We start from the raw sequence: 14,167 nt of genomic DNA, 5'->3' as shown, positions 1-14,167 counted from the left end.
GTTGCATATAAAAGACACACCTTGGGCACAAAGATATAAATAGACTAAAAGTCAAAGGATGGAAAAGAACATATCAAGCAAATAGTAACCATAAGAGAGAAGCAGCAGCAATATTAACATCTGACAAATAAACTTTAAATCAAAATCCATTATAAAAAAAAAAGGATGAAAAAGGACATTATAAAAGGGACAATTCAACAAGAAGACATAATGATTATAAATATTTATGGGTCCAATGCCAGAATTCCAGTATTTGTAAAGCAAATCCTAACAGAATTAAAGAGAGAAATAGATCTACAGTAACAGTGGGAGATCTTCAATACATCACTTTCAACAATGGACTAATCTAGAAAGATAATAAAAATATAGAAAACCTGAATGACAGTATTCAAAACTGGACCTAACAGACCTATACAGAACACACCACCCAAGAGCAGCACAATACATATTCTTTTCCAATGCACATAGAACATTTTCCACAATAGGCCATATATTAGGTCATAAAGAAAACGTTATTAAAAAAAATTGGAATCACACAAAGAAGTATCTTCTCTGACCATAGAGGCATGAAGCTAGAAATAAATAACAGGAAGAATGCAGACAGAAAAATAATAAATACATGGAAACTAAATAACACACTATTAAAATACTCGGGTCATAAAAGAAATGCTAAGTGAAATTAAAAAATACTTATCAAATGATAATGAAACACAACATATCAAAACCTATGGAATGCAGCAAAAGAAGTACTCAGAGGGAAATTCATAGCACTAAAATGCCTACATTAAAAAAGAAGATCCAAAATCAATAACCTAACCCAACAGTTTGAACAGAAAAGAGCAAAAGATACCAGAAGAAAGAAAATAACAAAAATCAGAGTATAAATAAATGAAATAGAAAACAGAAAAACAATAGAAAGAATAAACAAAACCAGAAGTCTGCTCTTCAAAAGGATCAATAAAATAGACAAACCACTGGCTAAACTGACAAAGGAAAAAAATGAGAACATGCATATAATCAGAATAAGAAATGAAATTGGAGACACTACAACAGACACAAATGACATAAGGAGAATCATAACACAATACTACAAAATATTGTACTCTAGCAAATTTGAAAACGTAGAAGAAATAGACAAATTTCTAGAAACAAATAACCTACCTAAACTAACACAAATAGAGATTAAAAAAAACAAACAAAAAACCCATTGCCGTTGAGTCGATTTCAACTCATAGTGACCCTATAGGACAGAATAGAACTGCCCCATAGGGTTTCCAAGGAGCACCTGATGGATTCAAACTGCCAACCTTTTGGTTAGCAGCCATAGCCCTTAACCACTATGCCATGAGGGTTTCCCAACACAAATAGAGATAGAAAATCTAAACAGATCAGTAACGAGATAGAAGATGTCATCAAAAAAACTTCCAACAAAAAAACCAGATGGCTTCACTGGGGAATTTTACCAAACAATCTGAGAAGAGTTGACACCAATTCCACTCAAACTCTTCTAAATATAGAAGAGGAAGGAAAAACTACCCAACTCATTCTATGAAGCCAGCATCACCCTGGCCAGGTAAAGACATCACAAAAAAGAAAATTACAGATCAGTAACTCTCACGAATATAGACACAAAAATTCTCAACAAAATTCTAGTGGACAGAATTCAACAACACATCAAGAAAATCATATACCATGATCCAGTGGGATTCATATCAGGAATGCCAGGATGGATCAAAATTAGAAAATCAATCAATGTAATTCACCACATAAATAAAACAAAGGAAAATGTGATGGTTAAGACTGTGTGTCAACTTGGCTGGGCCATGATTCTCAGTGGTTTGGCAGTTGTATGATGTGGTGATCACCCCCATGATGGGATCTGCTGTGAGTAGTCAACCAGTTGAAAGGGAGTTTACTTGGGCATCTGGCCTGCATTGAATATAAGTGGACATTCTGGCAAGGCTCGTGGCTTTTGCTTGCTCTGGATCCTGCAGCTGGCTCCTGTTCATCTGACCTCTGATTCCTGGGACTTGGGCTAGCAGCTTAACTGCAGTCTTGCCTGCCAGTCTTAGGATTCATTGGTTTTTGCAGCCTGTGAGCAAGAGGCCTCCTCTCTGACCTGCCGATCTTGAGTTCTCCAGCCCCTGAGGCTACAAGAATCAGGAAAAGCCTCCAGCCTGACCCACGGACTTGGGACATTCCAGTTTCTACAACTGCATGAGCCATTTCCTTGATATAAATCTCTCTCTATATATTTATACACTTTACTGGTTTTGTTTCTCTAGAGAGCCCAGCCTAAGGCAGAAAAGAACCACATGATCATCTCAATTAATATAGAAAAGGCATTTGATAAAGTTCAACACCTTTTCCTGATAAAAATTCTCACCAAAATAGGAATAGAAGTAAAATTCCTCAACATAAGTTAGCACATATATGCAAAACCAACAGCCAACATTATACTCAATGGTGAAAGACTGAGATCCTTTCCTTTGAGACTGGGAATGAGAAAAGAATCTCCATTATCACTGCTCTTATTCAATATCATACTGGAAGCCCTATCCAGAGCTATAAGGCAAGAAAGAGAAATAAAAACATATCTAAATTGTAAAGAAAGAAGTAAAACTAAGTCTATTCACAGATGATATGATCCTATACATAGAAAACATCAAAGATTCCATAAGAAAAATTCTGGAGATAATATAAAATTTTAGGAATGCTGCAGGGTACAAGATCAACACACAAAAATCAGTTGGGTTCTTTTACACTAACAGGGAGAATTCCAAAAAAAAAAAATCAAGAAATTGATACCATTTACAATATCCCCAAAATGATAAAATATCTAGGAATAAACCTAACCAGGGATGTAAAAGACTTATACAGTGAAACTTACAAAACACTACTACAAGATACTAAAAGAGACCTACATAAATGGAAGGACATTCAGTGCTCATGGATTGGAAGACTTAATATTGTGAAAATGTCAATACTATCCAAAGTGATCTATAGGTATAATGCAATCCTGATCCAAATCCCAACAACAATCTTCACTGAATTAAAAAAAAGAACAACTTTATATTGAAAGGAAAGAGGCCCTGAATAGCCAATGCAATACTGAAAAAGAATAAAGTAGGAGGCCTCACATTCCCCAACCTGAAAATATACTATACAGCTACAGTTATCAAAACGGCCTCCTACTGGTTAAATGACAGACACATAGACCAAAGGAACAGAATTGAGAATCAATAAATAAGTCCATCCATCTATGGAGAAATGATTTTTGAATGTGGAAGAAACATTCTCTTTAGCAGATGGTGCTGGGAAAATTGGATATCCAGTTGCAGAAAAATGAAACAGAGCCCGTACCTCACACCAGACACAAAAAGCAACTCAAAACGTATCAAAGACCTCAATGTTAAATGTAAATCTATAAAGTTCTTGGAAGAAAATTTAGGGACAACACTATGATGTACTCTTTTTTAAAAATAATCTATCAAACACAACTACAAATGCACAAACAGCAGAAGCCAGATTAGATAACTGGAACCTCATTAAAAATTAAATATTTATGCTCATCAAAAGACTGTCAAAAGACAATGTACATCCTGGGAAAAAATCTTCAGTAACGACGTATCTAATTACGGTCTAATCTCTAAAATATACAGAAAACTTCAACAATTCAACCACAAAAAGACAAACAACCCAATTTAAAAAATAGGGAAAAAGACATGAACAGACATTTCACCAAAGAGGACATTCAAGTAGCCAACAAATGCATGAAAAGATATTCATGATCATTTGCCATTAAACCTCTTGCTGTTGAGTCAATTCTGACTCATAGCAACCCTACAGAACAGAACAGAATTGCCCCATAGAGTTTCCAAGGGACACCTGGTGGACTCGAACTGTTGACCTTTTGGTTAGCAGGTGAACTCTTAACCACTGCATCACCAGGGCTCCCATTGGTCATTAAACCCAAAAACCAAACCCACTGCCGTCGAGTCAATTCTGACTCATAGTGACCCCATAGGACAGAGTAGAGCTGCCCCATAGGGTTTCCAAGGAGCACCTGGCGGATTCGAACTGCCGACCTTTTGGTTAGCATCCGTAGCACTTAATCACTATGCCACGAGGGTTTCCCATTGGCCGTTAGACAGACGCAAATCAAAACTACAATAAGATACCATCCCACCCCTGCTAAAATGGCAGTCATCAAAAAAAACAGAGAACAACGAAAGCTGAAGAGGATTTGGGGACACTGTAGTCCTTTTACACTGCTGGTGGCAATGTAAAATGGTACAACCACTATGGAAAATGGTATGATGCTTCCTCAAAAAAAAAAAAAAACTAGAAACAGAACTATCTTATGATCCAGCAAATACCCAAGAGACCTAGCAGAATTGACTCAAACAAAGAGGTGGGGCCAAGATGGCAGAGTAGTCAGAGGCTTCCAGTGGCCCCTCTTAAAGACCGGAGAAAACAAGTGAATCGATTATACGACAAGCTAGGAATCCTGAACATCAAAGGCAAAGTTAAGAAATCAGACTGACTGGCAGGGGGTGGGAGAGACAGTGCATAAGCAGTGAGGAGTTGCCGGACCTGACTCGGCGGGAATTGGTGCTCCTCAGCCCCAACCCCCTGGCACAACCACGGTGGGGCTGGCAGTAGTGTTCGGGAGGCAGTTACCTCAGCGAAAGGTGAGCGAGGTGGTGCAGACCCAATCCCCTGGCGCGATCGCGATGGGGCCAAGTCAGCAGCACAGAATCTACACAGGCCTCTGGAATCAGCAAAAAAACATTGCTCACAAGTGATTTCACCCAATTTACCATGCGGATGTAATAGCTCCTACCTCCCACCTATCTGATCCCTCCTCTCTCTGCCCTGAGCCAACTTCAGTAATAGTCGATTTCCCTGGGCCTGAGATAGGTCCAGCTGCACTCCCTGAGCTATTCTCCCGGTCTTGGAGAAGGAACAAATCAACAAATGGGGGAAAAATAATCTGCTGAATCCCCTAAACTGAGAACTTAGAGCAGAAGTGGCTCCTGTTCTGGCACAAGCGGTCCACAGACTTTGAATGTCTTTTACCCCTGCATGGACCCATGTGGCTCCATTTCAGCAGCTAGACTCTTGCTACCTTGCAGAGGTGTGTGTGCTGAGGTCTGACTCTAACTGTTTCAGCTGTGCAGTGGAGAGGCGGGTTTTTGACATTTGACAACACTCTATTAAACAGGGTCCTCACCTGCCCACTGCAGGGCCTGAGGACTGGTGGCTCCACCTATGCCACCTAACCACCCGATACAAGGGTCCAAGGATAAGTGGTGCCTCCCAGCCCTTACAATTAAAAGCACTGGGTGCTTATGGTACAGCTGCAGAGCCCACCCACCTGTGTGCCCTAAAGAACAGGGATGTGCCTTCCTCACAGACCCTTGGGGGAAGGTTGTCAGCCCCCTACCATGCTCAGAGTGTAACCCCCTGCTGCAATCAGAAACCTGTGCATACACCAATACCATTTATAATAGCCCCTAAGAAGATAAAATACTTAAGAATAAATCTAACTAGAGACATAAAAGACCCATACAAAGAAAACTACAAGACACTCCTGCAAGAAACCAAGAGACCTATATAAGTGGAAAAATATACCTTGCTTGTGGATAGGAAGACTCAACATTGTAAAAATGTCTATTCTGCCCAAAGTGATCTATAGATACAATGCAATCCTGATCCAAAAACCAATGAAGTTTTTTAATGAGATGGAAAAACAAATCACCAACTTCATATGGAAGAAAAACAGGCCCCAGATAAATAAAGCATTACTGAAAACGAAGCACAAAGTGGTAAGCCTCACGCTACCTGATTTTAGAGCCTATTATACCTTTTTTTTTTTATTATACCGCCACAGTAGTCAAAACAGCCTGGTACTTGTATGACAACAGATACATAGACCAATGGAACAGAATTGAGATTCTAGACACAAATCCATCCACATATGAGCAGCTGATACTTGTCAAGGGCCTAAAGTCAGTTAAACGGGGAAAAGACAGTCTCTTTAACAAATGATGCTGGCATAACTGGATATCCACCTGCAAAAAAAATGAAACAAGATCCATACTTCACGCCATGAACAAAAACTAACTCAAAATGGATCAAAGAACTAAATATAAAATCTAAAATGATAAAGATCATGGAAGAAAAAACAGGGACAACACTAGAAGCTCTAATACGGCATAAACAGTATACAAAACATTACTAACAATGCACACACACCAGAAGAGAAACTAGATAACTGGGAGCTCCTAAAAATCAAACACCTATGCTCATCCAAAGACTTCACCAAAAGAGTAAAAAGATTACCTACAGACTGGGAAAAAGGTTTTAGCTATGACATTTCCGATCAGTGTCTGATCTCTAAAATCTACATGATATTGCAAAAACTCAACAATAAAAAGAAAAATAACCCAATTAAAAAATGGGCAAAGAATATGATCAGGTACTTCACCAAAGAAGACATTCAGGCAGCTAACAGATACATGAGGAAATGCTCACAATCATTGCCAATTAGAAAAATGCAAATCAAAACTACAATGAGATACCATCTCACCTTCTAAAAAACACAAAATAATAAATGTTGGAGAGGTTGTGGAGACAGAAACACTTATACACTGCTGGTGGAAATGTAAAATGGTACGACTTTGGAAATCGTTTTGGTGCTTTCTGAAAAAGCCTGAAATAGAAGTACCATATGATCCAGCAATCCCACTCCTTGGAATATATCCTAGAGAAATAAGAGCCTTCACAGAACAGATATATGCACACCCATGTTCATTGCAGTTCATTCATGTTCATTGCAGTGCATGTTCACTGTTTACCACAGCAACATGATGGAAGCAACCAAAGTGCCCACCAACAGATGAATGGACAAATAAATTATGGTATATTCATATATGGAATACTATGCAATGATTAAGAACAACAATGAATCTGTGAAACATCTCATAACATGGAGGAATCTGGAAGGCATTATGCTGAGTCAAATTAGGCAGTTGCAAAAGGACGAATGTTGTATGAGACCACTTTAAAAAGCTTAAACACAGAAGAAAAAATTCTTTGATGGTTAAGAGGGTAGCGAGGGAGGGAGAGGGATATTCACTAATTAGATAGTAGACTAGGCCTATTTTAGGTGACGTGAAAGACAACACACAATACAGGGGAGGTCAGCACAACTGGACTAAACCAAAAGTAAAGAAGTTTCCTGAATACAACTGAACGCTTCAAAGGCCAGCAGGGACAGGGGTTTGGGGACCATGGTTTCAGGGGACATCTAGGTCAACTGGCATAACAAAATGTATTAATATTCTGCAACCCAATTTTGTGAGAGGTTTCTGGGGTCTTGAACACTAAGAAGCAGCCATCTAAGATGCATCAATTGGTCTCATCCCACCTGGAGCAAAGGAGAATGAAGAACCCCAAAGACATAAGGTAAAGATGACCCCAAGAGACAGAAAAGGCCACATTAACCAGAGACTACATCGGACTGAGACCAGAAGAACTGGATGCTGCCCGGCTAACACCGATGATTGCCCTGACAGGGAACACAACAGAGAATCCCTGATGGAGCATGAGAATAGTTGGATGCAGATCTCAAATTCTCATAAAATGACCAGGCTTAATGGTCTGACTGAGACTAGAAGGACCCTAGAGGTCCTGGTCCCCAGACCCTGTGTTAGCTCAAGACAGGAACCATTCCCGAAGTCAACCCTTCAGACAGGGATTGGACTGGACTATAAGATATATACTGATACTGGCAAGGAGTGAGCTTCCTGGCTCAAGTAGACACATGAGACTATGTGGCCAACTCCTGTCTGGAGGTGAGGTGAGAAGGAAAAGGGGGACAGGAGCTGGTTGAATGGAAATGGGGAATACAGAGAGGTGAGGAGGATTGTGCTGCCTCATTAGGGGGAGAGCAGCTAGGAGTACATAGCAATGTGTGAATAATATTTTGTATGAGAAACTGACTTGATTTGTAAACTTTAACTTAAAGCACAATAAATACATTAACAAAAAAGAAGTGACACATACAGATCTGTGTTCATTGCAGCACTGTTCACAATAACAAAAAGATGGAAACAACCTAAGTGCCCATCAACAGATGAATGGATAAATAAAATGTGGTACATACATACAGTGGAACACTATACAGCAATTAAAAATAATGATAAGTTCTCAAAACATAACATGGATGAATCTGGAGGGTATTATGCTGAGTGAAATAAGGCAATCACAAAAGGACAAGTATTGTATGATCCCACTTTTACAAAAAGACAAGAATAGATAAACATACAGAAATCAAGGCTCATTGGTGGTTAGCAGAGATGGGAGAGAGAGGGAGGGAGAATCACGCTCTACATGGTACAGAACCGAACCATTCGGTCAATTACAACTCATAGAGACCCTATAGGATAGAACAGAAGTGCTCCATTGGGTTTCCAAGGAGTAGCTGGTAGATTTGAACTGCTGATCTTTTTGGTTAGCAACCGTAGCTCTTAACCATTGCACAACCAGGGCCCCACTTGTTATTTTTGGTGATGTGAAAGGCAATACCGATGTGGGTGAAGTATACACAACTTGATGAAGGTAAATAATGACACTGAGAAGTACATAAGAATAAGGGGCATTTTTGTTAAATGCTATAACTATACACAATTCTGCAACTACAGCAATAGCAACTAAAAACGTGTGTAGTTAGATAGGTAAATATGTATGCATATATGCATATAGGAAGCTATATGTGTATATATATGTATGTATGTATAGGTGTATCTCTGGAAACCCTAGTGGCACAGTGGTTAAGTGCTACAGCTGCTAACCAAAAGGCTGGCAGTTCGAATCCACCAGGTGCTCCTTGGAAACCCTATGGGCAGTTCTACTCTGTCCTACAGGGTCGCTATTAAGTCAGAATCGACTCGACAGCAGTGGGTTTTATAGGTGTATCTCTAGTCATATGTATATATGTGTAAGTACTGCATATATATTCATATATATAATAAAGCACATAAGGATACAGTTATGGACACTTCCCAGACATATCCAAACACCCTGCACGATGGCTTACTGGGTTTGAAGGCTTAGGAACACAGTCTTGTGGGACAACTCAGTCAATTAGCATAACATAGTTAATAAGTTTACGTTCTACATTCTAGTTTGGTGAGTAGCATCTGGGGTCTTAAAAGATTGTGAAAGGCCATCTAAAAGATACAACTATTGATCTCTACTTGCCCGGAGCAAAAGAGAAAGAAGAAAACCAAAGACTCAAAGAATAAACTCATCTACAGGACTAATAGTCTATATGAACAACGGCCTCATCTAACCTGAGACCAGAAGAACTAGATGGTGCCTGGCTACCACTACCAACCATTCTTACCAGGCACACAATAGATGGTCCTGGATAGAATGGGAAAAAATGCAGAACAAAACTCAAATCTTAAAAAAGGCCAGACTTACTGGACCAGTTGAGACTAGAGGAAACACCAAGATTACTGTCCTGAGATACCCTTTAAACTTTGAACTGAAACCACTGCCAGAGGGAACCTTTCAGCTAAATAACAGATTCGCTCATGAAATAAAAAATATCACCCGTGAGGACAGAGTTCCTTTAAAAAAAGATTATCTATGTGAGACCAAAGGGTTAACAGTTACCCTAAGGCAAAGATGAGAAATTGTGGTGCAGGGGAGGGGAGGGAAACTATATTAATGGAAACAGAACAACCAGAACAGAAATAATTAGAATGTTGACACCATGTAAAAAATGTAACCAATGCCACTGAACAATATGTATAAAATTGTTAAGAAGGAATCTAATTTGCTGTGTAAACTTCCATCAAAAACACAATTAAGTATTATTAAAAAACTAAAATCACAATGTGACACCACTGCACAACTATTAGAATGGCTAACATAAAAATTACTGACAATATCAAGTGTTGGCAAGTATGTAGACCAGCTGGAAATCTTACATATTATTAGTGAGAATGCAAAATTATATAATAACTTTAGAAAACAGTATGACAGTGTCTTATGACATTAAATATACACCTACCATGCAACCCAGCAATCTTATCTCAGGTATTTTCTCAAGAAAAATGAAAACATACCTTTGCACAGAGACTTGTTCTGGCATGTTCATAGCAGCTTTATTCATAACAGCTCAAAATTGGAAACAACCCAAATGTCCATTAACTGGTGAATGGATGGTATATCCATACAATGAAACACTACTAACCAATAAAAAAGAACTACTACTGATACAAGCAATAACATGGATACATATCAAAGGCATTACATTAAGTGAAAGAAGCTAAACACAAAAGATTACCTACTGTATGATCCCATTTATATGACATTCTTGAAAAGACAATTTATAGTGACAGAAAGCAGTTAAGTGTTTTCCAGGGGTAGGGGTGGGAACTAACTGCAGAGGGAAAATGAGGGAATTTTATGAAGTGATAGAAATGTTCTATATCATGATTATGATGTTGGTTATACGACGACATACATTTGTTAAAACTCATCGAATTATACACTTAAAATTGGTGTATCTTGTTGTATGTAGATTATACCAAGTAAGGCTGATAAAAAAAAATAAAATCCTAGAACTGACTATTAAAAGGATAAACAATCAACTTCATAAAACATAAGTTAAAAGAATAGTATAACATGATTACCAAAACAAACAAACCCATTTTTGTCCAATTGATTCCAACCAATAGCAACCCTATAGGACAGACTAAAACTGCCCCATAGGGTTTCCAAGGTGCAACTGGTGGATTCGAATTGCCAAACTTTTGGCTAGCAGCCAAGCTCTTAACCACTGTGCTACCAGGGCTCCATAACATGATTAGGTGGGGTTTTCCCAGCAATGCAACATTCATTTAACATGAAAATCATTCAATCTAAATTCACCACATTAACAGATTAAAGGGTAAAATCATATGATCATTTTAATGGGTGATTTTGTCCCCTAGGGGACATCTGACAATGTCTGGAGACATTTTTGGTTGTGACAACTGGGAAGAGGAGGTGCTACTGGCATCTAGTGGGTAGAGTCCAGGAATGCCATTAAAGACCCTACAACGTACACACAGAACAGCCCTCAGTTGAGAACCAATGTTCTATATTCTACTTTTTCCACTCAATACTATGTCTGTGATAGCTGTACACGTTGTTATAAGGTACGTATACCTGATATATTGCTTCTTGCTATATAATACCTCAGAGTAAGCACCCCCCATATATTTCTTATTCATCACCCTGGTGATAAGTACCTAAGTTTCTTCTAACTACACTCCACCCCACACAACACTGTCATACAATCAATAGACTGCACATGCTCCCTCATGGACCTTTGTAAAAATTTCTCTGAAGTATATATATATATATATATATATATATATAAAATTTTTTTTTCTAGCTTATATATATATATATATATTCAGGAATGAAACTGCTAGGTCATACACATGCTTAACTTTGATAAACACTGATTAACACTGGCTGGGCCAGTTTACATACCATGCATAAAAGGGCAGGCCTAAGACTACTATCCTTAGAAAGGTCTGCTTGCACGATGCCCCTTGGCCGGCATCTGGGAACTTTGATTTTGAGAAGGTTTCCAATATTCCCTCATAATAATGGGTCACTGTGCCTAAACTATTTGTATAAACAACGTGGTTTCTATTAAACACTTTCTTTCCTTCTGGGAGTCTGGAATTTTGGTATCTGCTAGACAGAGTGTACCTACAAAAAAGCCTTGGGTGCTGATTCTGTAATGAGTAGCCAACATGTGTTGTCACAAGTTGTTGCTGGGGGAATTAAGTGCATCCTTCTTGACTCCACTGCGAGAGAACTCTTAGAAGCTTCTGCCTGTTTTCCTCCAGACTTTTCACACTGTACTTTTTCCTTTTACTGTTTTTGCTTTGTATCCTTTCGCTGTAATAAATCACAGCCAACTGTATGCTGAATCCTATGAGTACTCCTAGTGAATCATCAAACTTGGGGATGGTCTTAGGGACCCCCTGACACATTCCCATAACCAAAGGAGGAGAATTTCCAAGAAGGCTTATTTTTAGCTGCACACTTCTGTGTGTCATTTGAATTTTGTATCATGTACGTGTATTACCTGTTTAAAATAAACACTTCATAAAAAGGGAAAGAATAGTTGTCAATGCAACAAAGTCACCTGTGAATGAGACCCTAAATATGTTAGATAACTATAAAGGTCATCCAGTAAAACCTTCTCAGATTCTAGATGTGCAAACCGAAGCCCAAAGAGGGCAAGAGCCTTGCCCAAAGTTACCTAGAAAGTCAGTTACAGATGCAGGATCCAAATTCTCACTTTCCTATTTCCAAGTAATCATTCCTGTAGGTCACATGGCCACTTTTCCTACATTTGTCACTTCCACCACCCCAGTACTCTCCCCTAAAAGCCCTTCAGAGGCCCATTTTCCCGTTGACTATGCCAAAAACAAACAAAAAACAAACCCATTGCCATTGAGTTGATTCTGACTCATAGCGACCCTACAGGACAGAGTAGAACTGCTCCATAGGGTTTTCAAGGAGTGGCTGGCAGATTTGGAACTGTAGACCATTTGGTTAGCAGCTGAGCTCATAACCACTGCATCATCAGGGCTCCTGCTGACTATAGTCCTTCTTATTTCTCAGATTCCTGAATTCTTCATACAGAAAATATGTTCATCATCCCTAGCAAAACACTGGGTCCCAAGGAAACCAAACCCAATCCTACGGGTAACTGGAAGGAGAAGGGAGGTGAATGGCAAAGAGAGTCTCAGAACAAATCATAGCACCTTTCCAAGTCTTTGTACCCTGTCAAGGAGGTCAAAGCCAGGGCTAGAGAGTAAGCCACCTCCCACTGCAGGATGAAGCAGCTGAGCAGGACCAGACAGCTCAGACCTTCCTTCTAATCCTTCCTAAACTCCCTCAGACCCCTTCCCAAATGGGGAAGGTACTTACGTGCTCCAGGAAGCAGGGTCCTATCTCGCTGAGATGGGGGTCATCATTGTTGTACTGCTTCTCCAGGTCTCTCACGAAGCCCATCTGAAACCTGTAGATATCTTCAATGTTCCCAAAGATCACCTTCAATTGCTCATCGCTGAACATGTCTCTCCTCTTTCGACACTGTTTCAGGTAGCCCTGTAGACAAAGGAAAAGCCCAGGCTGAGAATTTCCCCCACTCCCGCTGCCAGAGGGCTTTACTACTTCTTAAGCATTTGGGAGCCTCATTTCAGTTCCATGAGGTAGGCAAGGAAAAATCATTTCCATTTTTCATATAAAGAAACTGATGTTTCGAGCAGGAAGTCGTTCCACCAATGAGTAATTCAGATCACCCAGTGAGTAATCACAAAAGCTAGATAGCCAGCAAAGGTCTTCAGCTCTAGAGTGTAGGGCTTTGCCCACCATTCTTTCCAACAAAGATCCCAAAAATCATAAGGCCCTTTCCCAGAAGCCAGTTGAGCACATATGTTTTTGCTTATTTTAGTAGCTGGATCTGTTCACATTTCTAAAGTTCTATTCCTTAAAGGACCAAATCAAAAGGTTAATAACAACTGACAACCATTTGGCAACAGAGGCTGGGACAGGACAATTTCTCAAAAGGGAACAGGAATTGACAAAACCAAACCATTTATTAAAGTGAATGCAGCTGTCCAAGAGAGATCATTTGGATGAGCCAAGGTATTTTTTAATAGGATAGGTACTCAGGACATATTTGTGAATAAATGGAAGAATTAATAGAGTTAAGTCATTGGTGACTACAGCCTTCAGTATGGATTACACCTCAACATAAAGAAAACAAAAATCCTCACAACTGGACCAATAAGGAACATCATGATAAATGGAGAAAATATTGAAGTTGTCAAGGATTTCATTTTACTTGGATCCACAATCAACATCCATGGAAGGAGCAATCAGGAAATCAAACAACGTACTGCATTGGACAAATCTGCTGCAAAAGACCTCTTTAAAGTGTTAAAAAGCAAAGATGTCACTATGAGGACTAAGGTGAGCCTGACCCAAGCCATGATATTTTTAAATGCTTCATATGCATAAGAAAACTGGACAGACAATGAATACAGAAGACTGAAGAATTGATGCCTTTGAT

The 14,167-nt window shown here is 39.2% G+C and overlaps 1 protein-coding gene across 18 annotated transcripts in view; it reads right to left on the bottom strand.

Moving 5' to 3' along the window:
- Positions 1–14,167, bottom strand: part of ARHGEF9 (Cdc42 guanine nucleotide exchange factor 9) — a 179,599-nt gene that overhangs the window by 83,287 nt on the left and 82,145 nt on the right. For all 18 annotated transcript variants that reach the window (XM_064278391.1, XM_064278390.1, XM_064278384.1 and 15 more), the window contains one exon: positions 13,021–13,200. In XM_064278391.1, the coding sequence (XP_064134461.1) occupies positions 13,021–13,200 (180 nt within the window). The remainder of the gene's footprint in view (positions 1–13,020; positions 13,201–14,167) is intronic.

This window comes from Loxodonta africana, chromosome X (assembly GCF_030014295.1).
Source record: "Loxodonta africana isolate mLoxAfr1 chromosome X, mLoxAfr1.hap2, whole genome shotgun sequence".
Lineage (NCBI taxonomy): Eukaryota > Metazoa > Chordata > Mammalia > Proboscidea > Elephantidae > Loxodonta > Loxodonta africana.
This window is presented reverse-complemented; position numbering and strand designations above follow the sequence as displayed.